We start from the raw sequence: 26,169 nt of genomic DNA, 5'->3' as shown, positions 1-26,169 counted from the left end.
CTTATTCAAAAATTCTGTTACCAAATGTCTGAAGAGTAGATCCTACCAAGAAATACTGCCATGAAGATACTTAGTCTTCAACCAATTATGTTCCATAGGTATACTAATTAAATATAACAAAGTCACCCATTTTTCTTTGAAATTATTTATTCATTTACATGATTCAATCTTATTTACTATCCAGAAAATTCACGACCACATCGCATATCGGTACGAGATCCTCGAAGTGATCGGCAAAGGATCATTCGGTCAAGTGATAAGAGCACTCGACCACCGCAGCGGTAACCAGGTCGCCATCAAGATCATCAGGAATAAGAAGCGATTCCATCACCAGGCCCTGGTGGAGGTGCGGGTGCTGGACCACCTCAGGTTGAAGGACAAAGACCAAACGCACAACGTCATACATATGCTGGATTATTTCTACTTTAGAAATCATCTCTGCATCAGTTTCGAGCTTATGAGGTACGTTGTTAATGTTATTATACTTAACCCTTATTTTTGCGATTCAAAGCATTCTTGCCACCATTCCACGTGGTCTTGACTTATACAGTAACTATTTTTAATTAAAATTTGTATATATTTAAGGACTTAATTTTAATAATTCATATGTAAATAATGTTTTGTAACATTATAACGTTTACCCTTTTATGTCAAATGAATCACCTGACGGTAAGTGGTGACCACTGTCGATACACATTGGTAATGTAAGACATATTAAAACTATTTCTCCTATCACTTATGTGCTATCAACCTTGGTAACTCATATGTCATGTCGCTTGTGCCTTTAGTTACACAGGCTCGTTCCCCCTTTAACCCAGAACACGATAATACTTTTGCTCTTTGGCGGTAGAATATAGGATAAGTTGGTGGGAACTACCCAGACGATACTAATAAAATCATTCTTTACAAGACATTGCTAATGAAAAATAACTATTGATGTAGCTATAGAAATACCATTGAAATTTGCAATTACGCTAATGTTCTGTGGATGAATAGCCTACAAAATACATAAAAGAAAATAAAATGGTAACCTACGCCAAACGAAGTTAACGAACTGCGGAAGCTAATGAATGGCAATGCAGGTCTTGTATCACGCCGTACCATGAAACTAGATACGTTCATTTCGACTATTACCGCAGCGAAGTATTTCAGAACTGTTACCGATAAAATCAAAATCAAACTATACTTTGTTCAAGTACACTTTTATTAACTTTTGATTCGTCATTTTAGCTACCGCTACAATGGTAATGTTAAGCTGCCGTAGGTTCGGAATTTTGATTCTATCCAGAAGAACTTAATATATCTGTTGTTTTTAAAAGAATGGTAGTAATACCCCATTATGAGGAATTACTAATATTACTATTTAATCCTCAAATTAAGGTTAAAGTTTGTGTTGGCAGTGGGGACGACAATAAACCAAGGGGTCAGGATTGATGCTTTAACTTTTTAAATTCCGATTGCCCTTAAACTATTGCGCTATTGCCGATAGAAGCAAGACATTCAGTAGTTGCTCTTTTTCAACCGAAAAAATTGTAGATGTCAAAAAAAAAATTTACAAATCATAGACAATACTTATATTTCCTGTATAAACGAATATTAACTTTCTATATATATTTATAAAAAAAGCTGTAAGTACAGTATAATAAGCAATAAGTAAAATTATGAGTATATACTCACTTTAAATCTATCTTTTGATATTCTATTTCGATCCGTATTTAATTTAAATATTATAATTATTATAGTCATTGTCGTAAATCGTTTTCTGTCATTTCTTATTCGCGTATTGCGTTGAGTTTTTGAGTTCGTTCTTACTGACTAGTTTCACTGTAGTTGAATCAATAATTTCAGTTTAGTAATTTTTACAAGAGCTGAGATGGTCCAGTTGTTATACCACTCCAATTATAACCGATGACGGTAATACACAATAGATAACCTCTCTATAAGACTCCTTAAACCAATTGAGAATAGAATATCATATGTTGGGTGAAACAATAACGTTATGTAGACAGTAGTGCCAACATTAGTGCCGCCACTGTACACTGTAAAAAATCCGCCGCATTATCGAAATTTTGCATTGCAAATTTCAAATAAATAAATTAACTCATTCATAGCAGAAAATTTATTAAATATTTTTTAGAGATGTCATTCCAAGATTTATTTACACATCCTCCTAATTTTAATGACCCTGAAAATTTCCCGCCCTGATCAGTAGCCCCGAGTGTAAGGAAGTGTAAATCTAGCGCTCAATACCGATTTCATTTCTTTACAAAGAGTTTGTAGTCCTTTTGTTTGTTTCAATTATCACAAGATCTGAATATTCATTTGATTAATTAAAGTGATTGCGTAAACTATTTATCATCGTTGTATACTTGTAACGACTTTTTGTCTTCGTAACGTCAATGTACCCTATCTGGGACAAGGTATTCACATTCGTAATATAATCCAGCGTATCTTCATACATATCACTCCATAATTAAAATCCTGAAGCCGCCTTTTTCCATACGGGATTTTTGCACGGGTCTCACCTATAGACGGTGTGATTTTGAAATATGACGGTGTTCGTTATTACGGTATATACGTTTTATGAAGAGCCTTATTCTAGATGTGAGAAATTGGGACTTATTAATAATCTTGTAAAGAACCTCTGTACAAGATTATATTTTATGTAATACTTTTATAAAATATAATAACTATTGTTTAAATTGACTTATTTATCGTAATGTGTTGTGACTAACACGTATTACTTTTGGGATTACAAAAAAATATTAATCGCTCCTTACGCCGTCCATCTGTTGTTGAAAATCGTATCCAAAATGTCACCTATATGTCAAAGCCTTTTTTCGGAAAATCTCTAAATAAGCGTTAATTTTTGAGAAGAGTATACCGCAATAGCCCAACAGTTAACAAGTTACTATTAAATATCTGTATATATTAAGGATGTAACGCTTTTAACCGAATACGGATTACCAACGTCTTTTAGAAGTTGGGAGCTTAATTTAATCCCTTTTTTCCTTATTCTTTAATCACATTTATGTATGCATAATTACAATTATTATTAATTACATCATTATTTAAATAATGTCGAAAATATATTCAAATATATATAAATTTAGAACGATTTATGAACATTATGTACAAGTTACCTTTAATATCCAATTTTTTTAATTTTCTTACAATTGAAAGAATCACAGTAATTGTAAAACAGGTAAATAGGATACCTGGCTATAGGTCGTGGATTAACTCATATTAGATTCAAATCAAGAGCGTCTGATTATTCGCGTGATTATTTTTAACTCATATTGTGCTCATGAGAAAATCTGCGTTAACCTGCAGTGAAGCATCTTATTGGATCAATCACTTGGTGATGGGGCTTGTGCTATTCTGTCTGGTTAGGTAACACCCACTCATCAGATATTCTATCGACAAACATAAATACTTAGTATTGTCTTCCGGTGGAAAGGGTGAAAAGGCCCATGTAACTGAAGGCAGAAGGCAGGGCTCATCAAAAAATTTAGTTCACAAGTTTGGCCGAGCATTGCCGGTGTAAGGAATACTTAATATTTGTAAAAAAAAAGCTTAGCAATGGAAAATTTATAGATTATTTTATCATTAAAAGGAGGATTATCATTGTTTATTTCAGTATTAATCTCTATGAGCTGATAAAAAAGAACAATTACCAAGGATTCAGCTTAAGCCTCATCAGACGGTTCTCGAGTTCTCTTCTTCGCTGTCTGAGGCTACTCGAAGCGGAGAATATTATCCATTGCGACTTAAAACCTGTAAGTATTGTTTTTTGAATCAATGTATTGTATCTTTAGATAATTTTAATTTTAATTCATAGGTAGGCGGACTGATGGTAAGTGGTCAACACTGCTCATAGTCATTGATTCTGTGAGAAATATAATTCATTTCTCATATCTCCATGCGTCACCAACCTTGGGATCTAAGATGAGGGACATAACCCCTTGTGCCTGTAATGCACCCTTCAAAACGGAACATTTGCGGTAGATTTATTACATGACAGTCTTTTGGATTAGGTGGTGGCCAACCCAGGCGGGTTTGTACAAAATCCTACAGCCAAGTACAAATAAAATATTACAGTATTTTAATAATGGCAAAAATTCAAACGATTTGTACGATTCATAATTACAATATGTCTATTAGAATTCAATAAAAGGCTGTTAAAAGTTCTCGTGACTAGATGTAACATGATAATGACATACTGCAATATACGACGTCGACGGCCTCCTAAGCTGAGGTTCAGCCTCTCTGACCCCTTAAATGGGATTCCAACATCCGGCTTTAATATTTTAACTCGACACAAGACTCCCCACACAAACAAACATTCCGAATATATATAACTATAAAGTTACTTAATTTCCCAATTATCATGACTAAATCTCTTTTTTTCAAAGGCGGCTGTGACTTAAATATTACGAATGACTTCATGTATTTTTTCAGGAAAACATATTGCTCAAAGCCCGGGGAAGTTCGTCGATCAAAGTCATAGATTTTGGAAGCTCGTGCTACACACACGCCCGCGTTTACACCTACATACAATCTCGGTTCTATAGAAGCCCGGAAGTGATCCTGGGCTTGCCGTACGGCACAGCTATTGATATGTGGAGTATGGGTTAGTAAGAACTGGATATTCGTATCAATATTTTTAGACATATTTGTTTGGAGAAACTTAATTAATTTATAAGTAACAGTAAAGAGAACATGGTACTCTGAGGTAGCACCTCATTATAAGAGGTCTCCTCTATTTTTTTTATGTAATAGATAGGGGGACCGGCAAAGGGACCAGCCGATATCCTTATCAGCTGGTCCCTTTGCCGGTCAACATCGCCTAAAAACATTGACCCTGTAAGAAATAGAAAAAAATCTAATAGTTTGTCTTCGTTCATTTAAATGCAGGGTAAATAGTGAATTTAATTGTATTTAATTTCGTAATATAGATACGTAAATTGGTGGAAAAGCGTAACTGCTGGGTTTCGTGTCGGTTCTCCTCGTTAGAAGCTACATTCCAAAATTATATATGTATTATTAAGATTGAAGTACAAACAGATTTTTATATTACCTAAGAAGCATCTAACCGGATATTACAAATTGACACTAAAACCTCTAATTTTTATATACAAATTTTCCGACATAACATTTTAAAATATTTTTTTATTATAGAAAAATATGAGCATTAAGTTCCATAACAAATAAACCAGTTCGCGCATACCTGTGACCATTAGTTTCGGTACATGTAAGTAAAAATAGTAAATAAAAACATTAATGCTAATTTAAATCTTATATCTTTGTAATAGAGGTGATTACTGTTTGAACAATTTCGTAATATTTTAACGATCGGCGAGTGGCAGACCGTGTTACGTAAGCGGCAAGTTTGTAGAAAGCCAAGAGAAAGGCGACGAGTCAGACGACACGTGTGTTCTGCAAATATCGACATATGTATATAAAATTCTGCCTCCTTTACGCAATAGACAGATTCATAAAGTGCCATTACTGCTAATATTTGAACTAAATTATTATTGTATAACGTGTTCATCTTGAAACTTCGTTCACATGTGTGGTAGATTCTTTATTTTATATTTATTTTTAGTTGAAAGGCAAATGGGCATAAATAAACATTATGTAAATATATATTTAAGATTGTGATGTAATGCTGGCTTGTAATAAAATCAAAATAAACTGATTGAAAAGTTCTTTCGTTTATAAAAATAGATATAATCATCTTATTATTAAAATTATATAAAAATATACTAATATTATAAATTCGAAAGTAACTCTGTCTGTCTGTTAGTCATTCAAGGCCAAAGAACTGAACTTCTTTATGAAATTTATTATGAAGCAGGCTTGAATACCAGGGAAGGGTAGTACAGGCTATTTTTATGCCTATAACCCTGACGACAACGAACTAAATCTCAAGCAAACTACAACTAGTATAGCACTACACACACAAAAAGAGAGTAGAGGGTGGTTGTGAGGGTCATGGCAGCATAAGAGATTGACATGCCGTTGACCTTACGTTGTATGATTACATAATTTTCAGGTTACGAAAATAAGTCAATGTTTAAATTTTCTCCAGGTTGCATTTTAGCGGAGCTTCACACGGGTTACCCGCTATTCCCGGGGGAGAACGAGGCGGAACAGCTCGCTTGCATCATGGAGCTGCTTGGTCCACCGCCGCCTGATCTCCTACTGCATGCTACACGGAAACGACTGTTCTTTGGTAAGTTTTATTAGCTCGCATCACATAGAATGCAATAAACAATAAACAAGAACAATATTTTATAAGTATGAGAGAAGGGCCCTCCTTTTTTTTAATAGTAACCATTCCTTAACTCGCCAAAGCGCCACTAACCTTGGGATCTAAGAAGTTATATTCTTTGAGGCTCATTCACAATTCCGGAACACAAATATACTAAAAATAAGTATTGCACTTGACGCTAGAATATATGATGAGTGGGTGGTACCTAACCAGACGGGCTTGCAAAAATTCGTACCATCAAGTGACTGTTACTATAAATAGTACAGAATTGAGATTACATCGAAGGGCAAAGACTATACATATAATAGTGTATCTAAATTATATATTATAATCGCTATGTATATATCATGCATGAAAACCAACGAATACTAACTCCGAAAGCCTTATTTGTACATATTTTTTTCGTAATAGTCTTGATATTTTGGTACGAAGTTCCGAAAAGGCGTCATGCTCCTCTCTTTCTCTTTATCTCTTTCTAACATATGCAGTTCCATATAAAATAATTTGAATTTATTTTTTTGTTATTGTTTTATTCACACGATATTTTTATTAACAATTTTATTTCTTATGACCGAATTATTCTTAGACGTTGTTAATTTATTTCATCGTGAGATTTAGTGTAATATATAGCGAAGGCAACTTCGTCCTAATCACCTATCATTTATGTAAATAATATATAATTTTTCCGCTCCCTAGACTATAATCTGTGATTTTTTTAATGGAAAGTACTTGACCCCTGTCAATGAATTGCCACGGCATTGCAAGCTCTTCGGCAATTTTATGTTACAAACGTTATGTGTGTAATACCCCTGAATCATCGTTACACCCAATACATAGTTGATCTTTAAAATGTATAATTAAATTGTCAATCAAACGAAAAAATATGTCAACGACTAATATTCTATCTATACTTGTTGCGAAACGATTTCGACTAAAATTAACGTATATTTTATATACTGATAATAGTTGTTGCGCGACTTAGCTCGCGTTTCAGGGCAGAAATAGCCTATGTCCTTCTCCAATGGCTTCGACCACGTGTAGGGGGGTCAAATGTTAGATATATAAAGACATATTAATTATTAATACTTATAGATTATTAGTTGGGATTACTGCATACAACATTTTTTTTTTAAAAGATATGTACATATTCACAAGCGGCGAAAAAAGCTTAACACAAAAAACTTGTACATTATGACACCGACTTATATATACTATCGTATGAATTTGTTAGACATAAAAAAGGTTACTGTGACTACTTCCTTTACAGATTCAAAAGGTTCACCGCGATCTGTGACCAACTCGAAAGGTCGAAAGCGGAAACCTGGATCGAGAACTCTCTCTACAGCTGTCCAGAGCAACGATCCAGCCTTCCTTCACTTTTTACATCGGTGCTTAGAGTGAGTGCAAATTAATTTAAATATTCACTTTAATAATTCATTCAAATTATATAATATAAATTCATTGTTAATTGTTGTAACGGATTTTTTAAACAAGTTCAACAATAAATTTTGCTGACACTTTCGTTGCTGGTGGGTATTTCATCTAGTAAACTAACTTATAATCATCGGTACACGGATTAAATAAAAACTCGTTTTTAAAATAACTCTTTACAGAAAAAAAAAAACAATAACATACTACCCTTATTCCGCTTTTAGGATTTGATTTGTCTTTCGAATTTAAATGGAACCATTTTCGATGTGTCCATTAAAAATAGAATCATTTAAAAATCTTCATAGTCAGCAAACATATTATAGAATATACAAACTTAAATGACCTCTCATTGACAACCTTTTTTTTTAAATGGAAAAAAAATCCTTTGACATTTTGATTAATAATAAACCTTTTGAATATGTGTACGTTATTTGATTAAACTACCGACAATAAGTACATTGAATATAAATGATTATGTAATTTATCCAATAACTATTATTCACTTCACTTACGTTATAAACTAAAAGTCTTAAAATTGATCGTAAGAATTAACAATAAAAATTTTCTATTTACATTATATAATATTAAGTATCAAAACACAGTGTAAAGCAAAGTTGCTAACTGATGTCTGTGCCTATGTAAGCTTATATCTTTAAAATTACACAACGAATTTTGATGCGGTTTATTTTTAAATAGATAGATTGATGCAAGAGGAAGGTTTATATGTATAATACATACACAATATATTAGAGAAATACTGATAATTTTAGAGGTCTCTAAAGTAATGTCGTAAATAAACATTTTTTGCGCTTACATTGCAAACGCTGGCTGAACCCTACGAGATAGATCAAAATAATGTACTACAGTAAAAAAAGGTCTTCAAAAAAGTCCATGATGGTATATGTCTATCTCTTAGGGGTAGCCCCCAAGAAACATTTTTTTATCCTTTACTTTTTACGAGAAATAATGGCTTATTTTCGAAGCGATTTTAAGAATCCTTATCCAATTAATTACCTTAAATATATTGTGCACTTAATATAGATCAATATCAGTCTTTACAACATGTAAATTAAATGAATGTTTTCGAAGATATTACAGATCTAAAAGACAGACACATAGCGGTTTGTATTTTCTAACGACTGAAAAACTCTGATAGTCGTAAGACATTCTGTAGTATTAAATATAATGTGGCAGCATTGCACCCATGCGAAGCCGGGGTGGGTCGCTAGTGATTTTATAAACAGTAACAAGGTAACAATATTAATAATAATAATAGGATTATTTTCTTTTGGTTACAAAGTCTCAGTTAAGTATACGATTTCAAAGTGATTACAGTTTAATCATACATCTTTGTCACTAAGCACTTATTGTAAAATCCTCATTAAATATCATAGAACTTCGCTACGCTAGTCTGATAATGATATCTGTTTGATAACGAATAACGTAAATTATTTTATTTGAGTTCGTTATAGATTTTTATTATCTGAAATTAAATTAAACATTTACGTTACTTTGAGGAATGTCGTTTTCCATTTTATAATATCCTCAACTTTGTAATTTTGTCGTATGTCAACGCTACAATCCCGCAAATATGACATTAAATACTCTATTTTCAAATTACCCTGTGGTTGTATTTCCCACTAAAATCTTGTTACAGTATGGCTTTTATTTAGATAACATTTCTTCTATTCTTCACATCCGAAACTGTGGAGTTTGTGGGTTGAGTTTTAGAGCTCATCTTTTAATTCCTTAGTACCACATGTCAGTTGTGAAATATTTAAAACCGTAAGATAATCTAAGTAGTAGATAAGTATGCTTCCTTACAACCCTTTAACTATAAATAAAGATGCCTTTGTCCCATAGTGTGACTTTTACGACATGTTATTTTCCTACTAATGGCATATTGTGTGAGTTGCATTACAAAGACAATGAACAGTTTTCGGTATTAAATATTCTAAAGCTTTGTCGTCTACGTATTTTGCCACAGTTGTTTTGAATAAGTACCGACACTAAATGTGTTAGTGTGAAATAGGTACCGGTCGGGTTAGTCATTGGAAATTGCAAAATTGGGACCGTAATTTTATTGCTTTAAAGGTTAATGTTAGTCATTAGTGAGTAGTGACTTACTTCAAAATGGAGAATTCCGGTATTGCGTTAACCGACATTTTGTATTTTTTCGTGGATATTGTATTGTTCCATCTTGTTCGTTTTATATATTATACTAACTAAACTAGGCATTTCTACTAAATTATAACGGTATTGATATGTTCGAAATTCTATTTCGATCGATATTCGGACTATTCCTCGCAAAAAATAACCTCAGCTTAAACGTAACTGTTTACGATACGATTCCGATTCTATTCCTATCCAACTATGACCGAACCGTAGCTGGCTCGTTGTGTTTCTAGAATAATTAGATACTCGGCTGAACGGCAACTATTATGTTTCGATTCAATAGTGATTAACTAACAATTTTTTTAGAAGAATTCCTTGTGTATATATAAAATATAAAAATTGTGATAGCGATCGCTTGTGTAGTTCTTGGGCTGCAGCGCCATCTAGCGTTGACTTATTGAAGTGATTAGTACAAATATATAAACTTTAAAAATTCATAATTGTGGTAATTGACGTAGTACCTCATCGGTCGAATTGTTTTGATGACAATTTCAAATTAAGTAATACCGAATTTATATATTTGGGGAGTTCAACAACGAATTTATCTTTTTATTAGTATAGCCGAATCGATCGATCGAGATATCAGTTCCCATTGCTGGATGGTCACAAATTGATTCTTATGTCAATTTTTTCAACAAGTATTATAAGGACTTAAGTTTATGTCACTTTGTGTTATGTTTCGACCTTATTGACACTGTGATGTATTATTTTTTTTATAAAATTGAATCACAAAAGGTCGCACTCGTAGCATATGTCAACTTCTTATGTAATGGTGTCTATTACATACCATCGATTTCTGTTTTGCATGATTGATGTAACGAAAATTATAGAAAGTCAGACGAATCTTTGATGAATTACTGGGATAATTAATGAACGTGTTAAACTTAAAAATTTCATAGTGTAATGATAGGATTAGTTACGATAAATTGATAAAGATGTCTTATACCAAATTTTAATGGTATTGACTTAATATATACTGTTTTGATACGATCACGGTGAAGACCACTTTTGCAAATGTAATAAAAAAACATATGACGGTTGCAAAATGCTTAAATAAACAAATTATGTTAATTAAGTTTAAAAAAGGTATAACACCTCATCTTATTGCCTTCACCAGTGACAGGAGGGCTGGCTCATTTTTTTGCACAGGGGATCGGAATTGAAACGGTGAAATACTGCAAGCATTCTTGTCACCATCCCTGATCCCACGCGCCCCTGATTTGTACAGTAACCATTTTTAATTTTTATTTAAAGATAATTATAATATTAATGTTAATAGAAATATTTTTGTTTAACGCCTAAAAATGAGATCCTATATGGCTCAGTAGCTGGTTCAAAAGCCAGCAGTCACTGAATTTGTAGATAGTACCTACATTTGTTTTATAATTGATCTCATTCTCATCGATGAAGGAAAACATCGTGAGTAAATTTCCCTGACTCATATGATAATTTATAGCCGTGCCTAATTGAAACGACGTCGCATAAGTTCAAAATTGTATCCTCAGAAGAGATTCAATTGCGGGACATTTACAAACAGTCAATTACGTTAATATGAAATAATTGTTTATACAACGTAGAATTACTCGGAGCTGTAACAAGAATGTTAGCAATTCACTTTTGAATTGGAATTCTAGGTAGGTGGGCGAAAATTAATGAACTAGATTCTACTACTAGTTATTACTACGATATTACTCTTGAGCCGGTAGGGCCCAGTGGTTAAACGTATACATACGCGTTGATTATTGCGTAAACATAACCTATGATTGCGGGTTCAAGCACCACTGAATTTTCGTGTGCTTAATTTGTTTTTATAATAAATCTCGTGCTTGTCGGTGAAGGAGAACATCGTGAGGATACTTGCATGTGTCTATTTACAATTAAATTATATCACTTGTATATCTGTGGTGATATAAGTTCCAAGAACCTTCTTCTCCTTCAAAAATGGCGGAGGAGGCTTTAGCCTAGTAGTAAGACATTTACAGACTGTTAGTGTAAAAAAAATGTACCGCAATTTCAAATATAATTAAGCCTCTTGTTTAATACTTTTGCTTTTTAGTCATGTATTTTTTCATTTTGCTTTATTTTAGGCTGATACAATTTTCACCATTACCAATGTCACTAACACTATAAGAACAAAAAGATACGCTGTCAACAGCGAGATATTACAAGACATTACGTTCCTTGTACCTGTCAACGTATGTTCCTGTAATTACACACGCATAAACTGAAACACAATAATAAAACATAGTTTTCAACAATAACCTTATTTACACTTAAAAATTAATCCAGTCATTGAATGAGTTTAAGAAGTAAAATTGTCACAACTAGATAAAAACACCGAAAGGTTATAAGAATTAATCATAGATGACATTGTTTCCCATCGATAAATAAAATGTTAAAGTCTTAAAACAGTTCTCAGTGATTTTTCACAAACGTTTTACGTAACACAAATAAGAATAACACTTTCACTCGGGTTCACACTTTTTTTCTGATATCATAGGAAGATATGAATGTTTGAATGAATGAATGAGCTATAACCGGTTTAATGTAAACGAATTGTAGCGTAGGTCGTAAAAGTAAAAGTTAATTCACACGATAATTATCAATTTGATGGAAAAAAAAGAATTCCTATGGCTGTTTTGTGATTGGTGTATATAATTAATTACAGTCGGAAGAAACTTTAATGCCTTATATTAAAAATATTGCATTGTTTATAAATATAATAACGAAATCAAATTTTGATTATGTTGTCGGTTCTTGTACACATCGGAAACAATAATTAGAAATGCAGAAAATAAAGTAAAATATTCCAGAAGGGATAATTATAAATGTAATTTAAGTTTTTTTACGTTTAGTGTATGGCTGTTGACGACTGGCCCCAACGATGACCGAGGAGTTTGGAGGAGTTTTTTAGGTTTTTTTATGGTATAGGTTGGCGGACGTGCAAATGGACCACCTGATAATGTGGTCACCATCGCCCATAGACAATGGCGCTGTAAGAAATATTAACTATTCCTTTCATCGCCAATCCGCAAATCCGGCGCGAAACTTGGGAACTAATATGTTATGTCTCTTGTGGCTGTAGTTACACTAGTTTACTCACTCTACAAACCGGAACACAACAATGATGAGTACTGCTGTTTGGTGGTAGAATATCTGAAGGGTGGGAGGGCCTACCCAGGCGGGCTTGCACAAAGCCCTACCATCAAGTACGTCACGACGAAGCAATATAATACTTTAAATAACATATTGTATCAGCACGGGTGGACGATTGCAATTGTTTTATTTTTGAAAAATATATTAATGAAATAAATTTCGTGATTGAATTAGAAAACAGTTTTGCTTTATTATATTATTTTGTAGGTTATGTTGTTATAATTATTACGGAATTGGATAAAGGTTTGTTTAAAGGTTGAATACCCATCATTTAAACAAATTAACTTCTAAATATAAAAATTGTTATAGGAATTTATTCATCAAAAATCTTAATCAGCGATTTATATATATATAAAGTTTAAGTACTTACTTTCTTCGTGGACAACTTGTATAATATTGGTACAGTCGGCGAAAATAACGATTTTCACATTGATCGCCAAATCTTTTGTAAAAAATAATAACTGATAATGCAATCAAAACGTATACTAAATTAATTTTTAAAACATATCCAATATATGTAAAGCTATTAAAAAGCCTCTAATCCGTCATTAAAATGAAAACATCCATAATCAGATTACCATATCAATCAAATTCTACGGTCCTGCTCAGAATGGTTACTTCGTAACCGTCTTACGAAAAAGATATAGATCTTCTAAGATTATATTTGTTCTGGTTCGTTGAATATGTGTATAAATGGACCTTTGTTGTTTGGAGGTTAGTGTTGAACAATGAACGCATTAATATCTGACCAAGAATTACATAAGTTTAAGCACGGTTATTTAGGGCCTTAAAATATAATAAATTCTGTGATTACAGGATTATCATAAATGTTCAATACAATAGGTAAAGGTAGCATTAAAACGCGATGGCATTCCTCGACCCGGATTGTAGAGGATTAAGGATAATATCGATATAATTGTGCTTATAAAGGAGAGGTAAATATGGATGTTAGTAATTCGTTAATTAATTTCGGGCATTGCAAATCGTTTTTCTTTCTCTTTCTTGGTTTCTGTACTATGTACCAAATAAGTAAAAACCCCGCGTGGTTTTATATTCGCCTTTAAGTTTTTAAAATCATGCGTTAGTTCCAGTGACATTGAATTCACACGTTAAAGGGCTAGGGTATAACACAATACATAGACTATATTATAGCCCATGATATTCAAAAGTATTAAGGAGAAGAAAGTCGCTTGAATGTCTGTAAACAAATTGTTCCATGTTCTATTCGTTATAAAGTTACAAAGATCAACGCTACGCAAATTAGCAATTATGCATGCGTAATGACCATCAATCATCTTTCGCACTTTGCTTAAATTGTCGGGCTATGAACCGTGCACCGTGTAGAGTCGCCATAAGATAAGATCTTAATGTTTACCTTTTAATATGATCATACTTACTTAATACTTTTTCCTTGAATAAAATTTAAAGTAAAAGTTTTATTAAACACATTTTAAGCTGTAGTATATTTAATAATACTTTGTATTATAAATAAATATCATAGGGGTTCATTTTAACTGTAGTTTAACAGTAAATTTCTGCGTAATAATTTGGTTATTATGTAAATGAATAATTTACTGAAACGATTATTAAACAGTAGTTTACATAGTTGCTAATAAGTTTGATTTTTTTTTTTCTTAAAATTCAATTCAATCGTTTGTGAGGAACCTTCAGTTGCACGATTTGAATTGAACTAAGTAGATATTAACAGATGATGTTGAATAAAGGCTTGTAAAAAGTATAGCAAGCATTTATTGATGTAAGAGATTAATTTTATTGCATCAATGATTTTTCGGTGTTATCGCTTTGAAAGATTTTTTTCAAAAACATACACTAATGGACATAGTGAAAATTTAGCCGATGCGCCAACAACTATGGAAGCTATTATATTAAGTCCTTTGAGCCTTTAGTTACACTGGCCAAATCACCCATTTAAACCGGAACACAATAGCCCAGACGGGCTTGCACGAAGCAACATCACCAAATATTTATAACATAGGTTGGTGAACGAGTAAATGAGCTACCTGATGGTAAGTGGTCAGCAATATATTTGACTATCCTCCTAAAACAATAATAAAATTGCCGATTGAAAAAATTTCACCAACTACGATAAGCCTTCAAGGACACATTTCACGGTGAATTTGTTTTAAAAAAAAGTCGCTTGTCAATTCAGATTAAGTAATAATTAAGTATAAATTTAAGATATCGTATGCAACATAATAATATCCCACTGTCAAGGCGACAGTTTGTTACATTACAAGACAATGTAAGAGCGCACCTTCGTGCCTAACCGTTTTCGCATACTTGACCTTTAGCCGTGAGAGTGGTGAAAGTTTTAGGGATAGGCTCAGCTTCGTGATCAGCAGATAGTGTCTTATCTCACGGTGTACAGTCAGCATCGAAAATGTCTTGACAAACGTTTTCAGCAAGCTAATAATAAAAACGTTTTACATACTAGATTAAAAGATTATAATATCTCACAATTTTGTTTAAAAATAAGCATGCGTTTAATAAGTAATGAAAAATTGTATTTGTGACGAGTAGAATGATTATTATATACTCGTCGTTCATTAACTTATTTAATTTTTAAGACAATAATGTTCATCAACTAGTCCAATCACAAATTAGATAATATTAAACCCGGATATACTTTTTAAATTATGTATGTTGATACGAACTCTTCAAATTTCTAACCCTGCCGTTTACCAAATCGATTGACCAATTAAATCAAGTAGGTACCACATTCTTTCCCATCAAATAACTTCAAGAGAAACACAAGTAAGTCATGAACGTTACGCGTACGCAGTCAGCGGTGAAAGGTTAAATGCGTGTCGATTCTTACGTAATAATCGGCACGTAGACCAAATGCTCGTTGATGATAGATTAGAAAAAAAAAAAATAACGGGTCTTCTCAATGTCTACGGTAAATATGTTTGAGATAATTAAAATTATCGTGATGTGTTTTTAATAATCTTTAAGCAATTATTTTTTTGGGAACTTTGATTTGAAAGCGAATATTATTTTACTTTGATTTATTTAACACGTTTGTATTAAAAAATTATACTCATATAATATATATATATATATATATATATATATATATATATATATATATATATATACTCTGGACGCTATCGTATATACATACATATATATTTATATAATTAATTAGATGTCGATGATGAGGCCGATACTGCGGTGTTTTTATGAATAGTATTGGATTCTAAAATTCAGTGGAGTCATCATTTATCGTCCCAGATAGGAAGACTTAGCTCCGCAGCGTAAACGGTTAGATAGCTAACTGATATTGATACAGTTTGTCTAGTATATTTTGGTTATTTTGTGTTTGTAGTTTAGCATATAACTTTTGGGCAACGCTACAGATATTGAATCTGTTTTTATTTTACAAAAGTGAGCAGTCCGGTCTATTTATAATCACGGAACTAGAGACTTCGGGATTTTTTAACGAAGTAGGAATACTTACTGTTCGTCACAATATATTTACAACAATATTGTATATATTTACAGTGGCATCACAGCAGCATGCAGAAAATCATTTCTTGCCATTTCTTCTCGGTAGAATCTACATTCCGAACCGGTGGTAGCTTCACTTAATATAATTTTGCAAAAAAAAATAATTCAAAAGTGCTTGTAAAAGTATACTTGTATAAAGTATATTTTGATTTTAATTTTGATATTGATGTCCCTCATGACTGTACTGGCTCACTCGCCCTTCAAACCCAAACTCGACAATACGAAGTATTTCTGCTTGGTGGTAGAATATAATTATGTCGAGTTGGTGATACCTAACCAGCCCGCCTTGCAAAAAGTCCTAACACCGAGTAAATTTATTTGATCACTTTAATTTAATGTATGAAAATTCAAGCATGTGAACCTAATATGTAAAATACATTAAAGATTCTCTTTCTAATTTATTCGTAAATGAGTTTCGTAAGTAATTAGTTATTTATACATTCACAGTTCGTACATTACTTGTAGGGAGACATTTACATACCTATATACGCTTAATAGGAAAAAGCGTACTGAGGTAATGTCATCATTAAGAAAGTGAAAGATTAATTGTTTTTTTTTTTTAACTAATTAAAGGTTCATTTATAAAATTGCCTATTGTTTATATAAGGTAAAATAAGAGTGTTAAAGTCCCACAGTTGGGGTAAGACCTCTCCCTTTGAGGAGAAGATTTGGAGGATAGTCCACCACGATATTCTAATTCCGGTTGGTTGCAGAACACATGTTGCAGTATGTCATTGAAAGTGTCATGATCAATGTTTTACTTTTAATGAAGGTTTTTCGCACTACTACTGCAAGGTCCAAGTGCTTTAACTGCAAATGGGACAAAGAAATAATCCTCGTCTTATTGCCTCCCAGAGGTTCGTAATTAAGATTGAACGTAGAAATGCCGCTAAAATTCTTACCAGCGTTCCACGCGGTCGCGATTTATATAGTAATTATTTATTTTTAATTTTTATTTGTAGTTAATTTTAAAAAAATATAAAGGATTTATTTTTTATTATTAACTATGTTAAATGTAAGATGTTTTATGATATATTCCTTTTATGGAATGCTTCAGACATAAACATGGTTTTCACTCTTAAAAAACAAGCGGATCGCGCTGTCTGTAATCTTAGAATTATAGACTCATTTGACAAAATTTTATTAAGTTCCCAGACCATTTTACATTAACCTCATGTTGACTTTTTTAATAAGTAAGGCTTGATATAACTTTACATGATTATATAAATGATAGCTTGAAGGTACCATTCGTTGATGTTCATACATGACACGTAAATACATATAAATGTATATGATTATTACATGAACATTTTTTTTTTTATTGATAAACAATTGTGAATAATGAGTCTCTTGCCAGTTCTTCTCGAAATAATTTAAATTCCGAACAGGTGGCTTTATATTAAAATAAACATTAAATTCAAAGGAGTTCTCGAACTTTCTTGAATAAAGTTTACTTCGAATTGATTTATCGATCTGTAATATATTATCTCCTGCTCAGTAAGCTAGACTATGTTGAGAATGGCCGCCTTCGCTAAAACCAGTCTAGAGGATATTTGTGGTGGGTGCGTACTACCAACTGTCTAGAACCATCGTATAGTTTCATACAATGATCAAACGGACCTATATCATATATATTTTAAACACAAATTTTATTACAACATAGTATAAATATTCGACCTAAATAGTATATTCTAGCTTTTAAACGTTTCTCTATTTGTAAGTCGACAGGCAGTATTTATGAATGTGTATTAAATGAATTTAAATCTAGACTTAGATGTAGGCAACTGCCTTGATCTAGATGTAAGCTCGCCAGTATAGAGCCTGTCACTTGGATTATTGACCATAATACTCCTAGATAGGATCAATGGTTTTTAGGTGGGAATATTTATGAACAATTTTATGAAATTACTTTTTGTAAATTCAAATGTATACAAATCATATTAAAAATAAAAAAAAGTTTTAATAAAACATCTCTGTTATTCCAGACTTTTGTACATTCATTCAAATTAACCAACCAGTAATATTGGATCTGCGTAAAATCGTAAATAATTTTTTTAATTTATTTACCAAGTCACTCTATATAATCAATTATTTAATATAAAAGTGATGCTTACCATGCCCTCTTAGCTAACTGTTCAGGCCTTATGAGAGTGATCATGTGTGTGCGCAAATACACACTTGATCACTCTGATAAGGTCTGACGCCGCGGAAATGACGTAAACTCGATGGTTTCGCGTCTGGTTCTCACACAGGTACATCGTAGGTTTGACCGGTAAATGACACGGCCCATTCTTCCTTGCCTTACTTACCAATATAAAAAGCAAAATTTTTAATAATTAAAAATATGGACAAAATTATTAAGTCTATGACAAAGTTTATGTTAGAAAAACTGGCATATGTTCTAGCATAAGTTAGCACACCGGTTGTGCTCTAAGACCATATAAATACTTAAGTGATCTGATATACAGATAATTAATATTTCATAACTATTAAAACATCATACAAAAAAATATAATTTACAAAGGCACGAAGTTTTAAATCAAAGATAATCATAAAAACAAAATACCATTAACAAATATCAATTAATTGTATTTTGTTTTAGTGCAATGCACTACAACCATTTCAAATAGCTTCTAGATTCTTAAATTGAGTTCAAGAAAATTTACAGTTTGTGTTTATTAACACTGGCTATTTAGGTCTTTTTCCACTATTTTTATTCGAAACAAGAAATTGTACTATTTTTTTTGTAGTTAATAATATAGTTTTTTGAAAACATAAATTACATTGACATATTAAAACAGTAGTATCTGTCTGTCTGAGGTGTTAGGTTATGTTCTTATATGTTGTATTCTATTGAACACGTGAAAGCGAAACAAACAAACACACACACATTTGCATTTACAAAATATTGTACCTTTACTTACTATTTAACTAATAAGTTAAAATATTTATGAAAATGCTCATATCACTCTTCGTTTCAGATGGGATCCAAAACGTCGTATCACGCCCACAGAAGCAACTCGCCACGAATTCGTAACCGGCTGTCCTCTCGGATCAACGCCATCTGGACAGTTGGCATTACCTCGTCTGCCTCCCCCTAGACCTGCGAGGACAGCTCTCTTACATTCCCAATCAGCTGGTGACGTGGCCGCCATGTTGGGACGAGCGTGACCTAAGGACAGATGAGACAGAGTTGGGTCCGGAGGCCTATAGCCTTTGGTTTCTCGTCTATTGCTTTGTAGTTCAATTTGTTTCAGCATACAATAGTCAATTTTATTATGATTTTAAGTGATGAACTTATTAATTTTTAAGTCGTACTCTTCGCTTTGATAGGGAATTTGTTTATGCGTTGACGAGAAATGTACCACAATAATTGGATCTGAAAAAACGTATTACGAAATAATCTTTACTTTTTATCATTAACATTTGACGTTTTAGCAATTAAAATTTAGTTAATTTATTAGATGAACTAAATTGACAATGTGATACAAAAATAACGAACAAAGATCTCAAAATTATTGTTAGACAGTTTGATATTTCGTAATATTTGAGCTGATAAAGTTACTTCAAACACGACTTTAAATCTTGACGATATTTCTAATCAAACTAAAAGATCTCATATGTAATTTAATTCTAAAAGTTGCTCAACATAGATAAAAAAGGATGAAGAATAGAGGTGATCGTTACAAAGATAGTTTGCGTTTCGATTCTTCTAAGAAGTATATTGAGTAAGCGTATTAATGCTTTCTCTTCCTATATTTATCTGATATTATGTTCTGCAACATTCTATAGGTCATCAGTTCTGCGCTACTTATTACCATCTCATCGTACTACCTATATTACGCAATATTTTAGTCTATTAGACCACTTTTGTAATTCACTATCGACCTAAATGCGGTTAGCGCGATTATCGGAATTACCGCTAAGTTAGACATTAAGTGCTTTTCATTTTGTGATTTGGAGATGTAATATGAGTGCCAAAACTTGCCTTTCAAACCGTTTGTTAGGTACTGTTTTAAATTTTAGACAATTTCTGATTTTCTAGTCAATGATTTGCTCGTTATTAATGTTTCTTTTTACGTATAAGTAAAAATGAAGCTTTAGAACGAAACGTCGTATCCATTGAATATCAATTTATTAAAAATCATATTAGATAAAAAAAAATGACTGATTTATAGTACAAGAAGGTATACGTCTGTTCATCATATCACAATAAGGTCAGGTCAGGTCATATTCCTATATCTCATCTCTCGAAGAGGAGATATTCATATCGTTGACTCTTAATTATAATTTGAGAAGGAAAAGGGGATTTCTGGAACCTGTCGTAATTAAATTTCGTAAATACGTAAAGATTAGGTGTCGGTAGGTTTTTAGTAATTAGTGAATACGTTTTGTCCCTTGATAATTTTGCGTATACTGCAAAGTCGCCTAATTTTACTCATTCCTAGTCAAAGATATGTTGCTAACGTCATGAGATTTTTTTGGTTTGTATTTATTTGAAAGTTTTAGTCAATAATATAAGTGAATTCCAATTTCATAGACAGATATGATTTGGAAAAAATAATTGTAAATATTTATTTACTCACATAGCTGTGTATTTTCAAATAGTGATTTTTAGCGTCTGGCTATAATAGATTTTACTAAAACTAAGTGTCTAGGTCTATGTCTATATGACCGTGTAGTTTTTGTAATCATAGATAGACAATACTGAAAGTTACTTATGTCGTTCTAAGGTCTCAAAATGTAGTTTTTATATTTATTAGTTCATTAAATTCTGGGTTGCCAAGTTTTAATGTTAAGATGATTATTTATAATTTTAATAACGATAAACGTCTTTGCTAATAAACGTTGTTTTTGTTAAGCACTGTTCTCTCTCTTTCTGTTACCATTGATATGATATTTGAAGGAAAAAGACACAACATTGTTTAACTAATAACCCCCTAAATAGCATTAATAAGGCCGTTTATTGTACAGCCCATAGTGTTAAGTGAAATTCAAAATTATATCACAATTAAATTTGAAATATGCTGAATATATAGAAGTAGTGGATGGATTGCATTGGGTTTATTTAAGAGTATATGTAATTTATCTACTGTTTTGTGTTCTAAATTAAACCGAAATAAAAATATATTAATTTCTCAAATTTAATAGATGTTTGTTGATATGACCGTAAAACATCGGCCTCTTCATAATTAGAGGCGTGGACTCTGTTACAGCTTCATGTGTATTATATGTTATATTTAATTTCTTCTTTAGTGGTACAAAAAAAAAACATTTGTTGATTGTTCTTTTTAACTAAGTGCACATTCACACAGGTTTGTATCTTCAGGTCCGCTATGAATGAATCCGTCATGATTGTGTTAACATCGGATTTGTAGGAACTTTTTAAGTTACTGAGGGATTAGTAAAACGGTCCGATATTGTATCGGATTGGCATTTTTTATCTGGATCTGGATGTCTGTGGTACGATACACATACGTCCAAATACAGATAATATAGCATAAATACGCCATCGTCGAAAAAATAACGATAAAATGAACCTGTTAAACGGAACGCTGTGTGAATAAAGCGTAACATAAAAAGTCCACTCGATATTGGGACATGTGTGGCGTAAATACCCTAAATAAATTATTGAATGATATAATTTTGGAAAAGTATGAGAATGTATGTATCGTAAAATTCAATATAAATTCCAAATGCTTCTAATTTTTCATGAAAATTCTTGACGTAGTATTTGTCGTGATCTCTCGAGACCAAAGTAAAATTTAAAAATTTGTGATTAGAGAATTTGTTGAATTAGCATATTTAGATAAATTGTAATTTGTGTGGTTATAATATCGCATGATATTTGATAGGACACGAATAATATATGGATGTAATGTTATCGAAGATTTCCATAAATGGAAGCCATGTTATTAAGCCAGTCGGGTCATGTATGTCAAGCTTCAAGTATTAATTAATTACCTTGCAGTACACACATATATTTGATTTATATTATAACTATAAATCCTTAAAACTAATGTAAAAAAAATAGCACATAAAAAAGTATTAAAAATTTAATAAGGAATGTGCGACTTATTTTTGTCAGGTTTTTTTCATAAGAAATATTTTTAACAATCGTTACCTACTGATACAAACATTTTTTTTTCTTTTGTTTCGGCTATTATTTGTGCCAAGAGGGCTACCTACAAAATAAGTTTCACTTCAAATCATATGTAGCAAGAAGGAATCAATATTTGACATACGTCAAATATTCTCATTTTCAATTTTTTTTTATTTTGTAATGCAATGGCAACATTATTTACAGCTAATTAAAACCGTTCGTGACTTATCAAATACACTATGTATGGTCTCTGTATATGTCTATATGTTTAGTTGTAATTGTAAATATTATTATTGTAGAACATTCTAGGCGAAGCCAAACTGTGAACTGTAATGATTGTTGTACTTTATAATTTAAGACCCGTTTACATTACATCGGACTGATAAGTCATATCGGAAATTGTTTCGTTTTTTATTTTTTTAATTTATATTATTTACATAAAAAATATGTATATCTATTTTTATTACCCATGTAATACTGTGACTTTAATGGTGAAGATTCGTTTTCTTCGAATAATTTAAAAATGCAGAGGCTTTAAAAAATTAAGAAATAAATATTATTATCTTTAAAGAGACGCAAAGAATGTCTATTAAAGATTTTGTTTTTTGTTTATCACCTAATGCCAAAATCTTGTTGTATTTCACAGCCATTATTATTATTCAAAACAAAATATACTTAAAACTATTTAATGTCCTTAAATAAATATATAAATAAAATTCTAAATTTGAACAAATTATAATTAAATTAAATAAATTATATTTTATTTATTATTAAGGATTTGAAGTTTCGATATACTTGTAACTATAGAGCTACATAAGAACAAGTATAAATAATAAACATGGCAATGTTTAAAAAAATTAAAACACGATCAGTGAAAAGAAGTAAAACCTTTTTGCGTCAGTAGAGATTCACTAAAACCTTCTTACAAAGATCGTTACATACATAATCGAGATCGAAATATTATTTTCATAAAGTCTTAAGAAGTTTTGCTTCTTATGTTTTTCATTAACACGACTTCTATTTTGAACGTTCCGATTAATTATATTGGTCCGATAATGGCAACAGGCTTTTAGGCGAGGCGTACTAAACATTACTGAAACTGGACTGGGTACTTTCAATCGGCGATTGCTTGAAAACGCATAAAGCTACGTCTCTAATTAGACCTTAGGTGTATGATTTTAGAGGCTATAATATGAAGTTATTAAAATACGAACGGACTGGGCAGGCTTTTTTGTGAAAGGATATGATTCGTTTCCCAACTTAGCTTTGGAGAATGAAGAAATATGTCTGCCTATTTAGTTGCTTTAGTATCCATTAAATGGAATAAGTACTTGGTGCACCTTTGACATTAACTTTTTTATAATTGTCACTCGATGTTCCAATTAAAATGAAACGCAATATTCGCAAGTTTTTAAACTTTTTTAAATCGACTCTTTGAAGTACCAATTCATGAGTAATTATATGTACACATTAATTATGAAAAAAATATATTTTTTTGTTTCGTGGTTTTTTTGTATATAGCTGTTGCTTAAATCTGAAAACTTTCTTAAAAAGTACGGAAAAGAAAATCATTATCCGTGCATAAAAAAATATATATTTTGAATAATAAGGAAAACTCAATGCAAAGTTTATCTTGTCTGACAAAGACAAACTTATAAGGCCTAAATAAAAAATAAAAAAAACTAGTAAGTATGTGTGGCTGTAAACATAAAAAAAATTGAAATTGATATAATGCATTTGGTAAAAGTTCATTTTCAGTAATGTACGTTTGCCAAAAAGTAGATGAAAATGTGTTTTTGTTCTGATAATTTGTTAAATTAATAGATTTAGAAAAAGGGTTGTTATAACTGATGTATATCATTATATAATATTATACAATGTACAATAAGCGATTCATTCGTTTAAATGTAATGGGTATTAAAATTCTTCCAAATGTATAAAAAGTTTTATTGACATTTTGCGATATATGTATTATTTAAAAAAAATACAGCGTATTTAACTTAATATGATTTTTTAATAGAAAAAGGTTATTTTATGAATTGAGATTATATAGACTATAACGTAAGAGGACATTCAATTTAAAAAAAAAAAAAACATGCAACCAAAACGACTTTTTAAAAACATAATTCACAAAGTAATTTATAATTCAATGTGACAAGACATTATACAAGGAAATATTACAACGATAGATGTCAAGTCCGATATTTAAAACAATTAATCCACTACTAATTGACACGCGACATACTTGACGTGACTGTCACAATTAATAAAAAAATATTTTCATACTTTCCGTGAGCTACATTGTATAAAACGTAATATATACTCGTATACATATATATTCTCACAATATACATATATTAAGCCGAGGTGACCGAATCCGAGTGAACAAAAACCGACCAATGTATCAAACCCAAGAAAACACCACTGAATTTTCATGTGCTTAACAATACGTGTTCCTAATAATTAATATCGTATTAGACGGTTAGATAAACATCATGTCGAGACCTGCATGTAACAGCACATAGGGATTTAGGTCTAAATCTCTTAAATAATTAATTATTGCACCAGTACAAATTATAGAGAACGAGCCCTGACTCGCAGATAGGAGTTCTTGTCCCGGGGTCCGCAGCGGATCAGCAGAATTGGTGACATGGAGGCGATCAGCCCATGAAGTCGCTGGGTAGCGCGAAGAAGTGACACACTTACGTACAGACTGACAGATCAATAAAAATGTTACAAATTAGGTATTAGTTTTCATATTATATATATACATATAATTAGTGAATATTGTTAGTATGTAAAATTTCCAGATATATAATATCACATTAAATAATAAACAATAACGGAGTTTTAAAGTTGTTTACACTAACTTAACTTAACTTGCGAGTAACATTTGATAAAATCTTGTATAATATCCCAATTATTAACCTCTCAAGTTCTGTTAAATATATCTTAGCGTACGTGGTTATATTCACATTGCATCTGAACACAACGTCCAAAATCATAATTAGCATCTATTGTTACTAAAAAATAACACTTTCATGAGTGATGAAAGTAAGTATTGAATTTGATTTACGCTCTTTACATTTGGTAATTGACAGACAGTCGTTTTTATACGTATATATATATAAATAAATTTACAGCGAAAGAAAATGAAACGAAGGCTCTTATCCAGAAAAGTCCTATGGGTTATACAAGCATTTGCATAAAAAGAAAAAGGACCCGTAAACCCGTTTCGTAAATTAAAGTTTAGTTATCAAGTTTAGTTTAGTTTAGTTAGTACTTTGGACAAATATTGATATTGTCCTAATTATGAATCAAAGACTAAAATATTGCTGCATGATTGATAAATGATTGATCGCCCCATACATAGGCACCGGTACACAGCATGTATATGTGCATAGTGTCCCTGTGTGCATCGGCAAGTATTTTAATAAACTTATTCAACTTGAAATAAACCTTTTTTTTATTATTTTAACGTCAACGTCAGTCAATG

At 31.5% G+C, this 26,169-nt stretch overlaps 1 protein-coding gene across 2 annotated transcripts in view; it reads left to right on the top strand.

Moving 5' to 3' along the window:
• Nucleotides 1-23,201, top strand: part of LOC125077335 (dual specificity tyrosine-phosphorylation-regulated kinase 2-like) — a 57,792-nt gene extending 34,591 nt beyond the window's left edge. For both annotated transcript variants that reach the window (XM_047689256.1, XM_047689255.1), the window contains exons 4-9: nt 185-462; nt 3,641-3,779; nt 4,462-4,633; nt 6,095-6,238; nt 7,545-7,674; nt 19,552-23,201. In XM_047689256.1, coding sequence (XP_047545212.1) covers nt 185-462; nt 3,641-3,779; nt 4,462-4,633; nt 6,095-6,238; nt 7,545-7,674; nt 19,552-19,741 — 1,053 coding nt within the window. In that variant the 3' untranslated portion in view covers nt 19,742-23,201. The remainder of the gene's footprint in view (nt 1-184; nt 463-3,640; nt 3,780-4,461; nt 4,634-6,094; nt 6,239-7,544; nt 7,675-19,551) is intronic.
• Nucleotides 23,202-26,169: the final 2,968 nt, after the last annotated feature.

This window comes from Vanessa atalanta, chromosome 3, assembly GCF_905147765.1.
Source record: "Vanessa atalanta chromosome 3, ilVanAtal1.2, whole genome shotgun sequence".
Lineage (NCBI taxonomy): Eukaryota > Metazoa > Arthropoda > Insecta > Lepidoptera > Nymphalidae > Vanessa > Vanessa atalanta.
The sequence above is the reverse complement of the archived record's forward strand: the minus strand, read 5'-3'. Positions and strand labels throughout refer to the sequence as shown.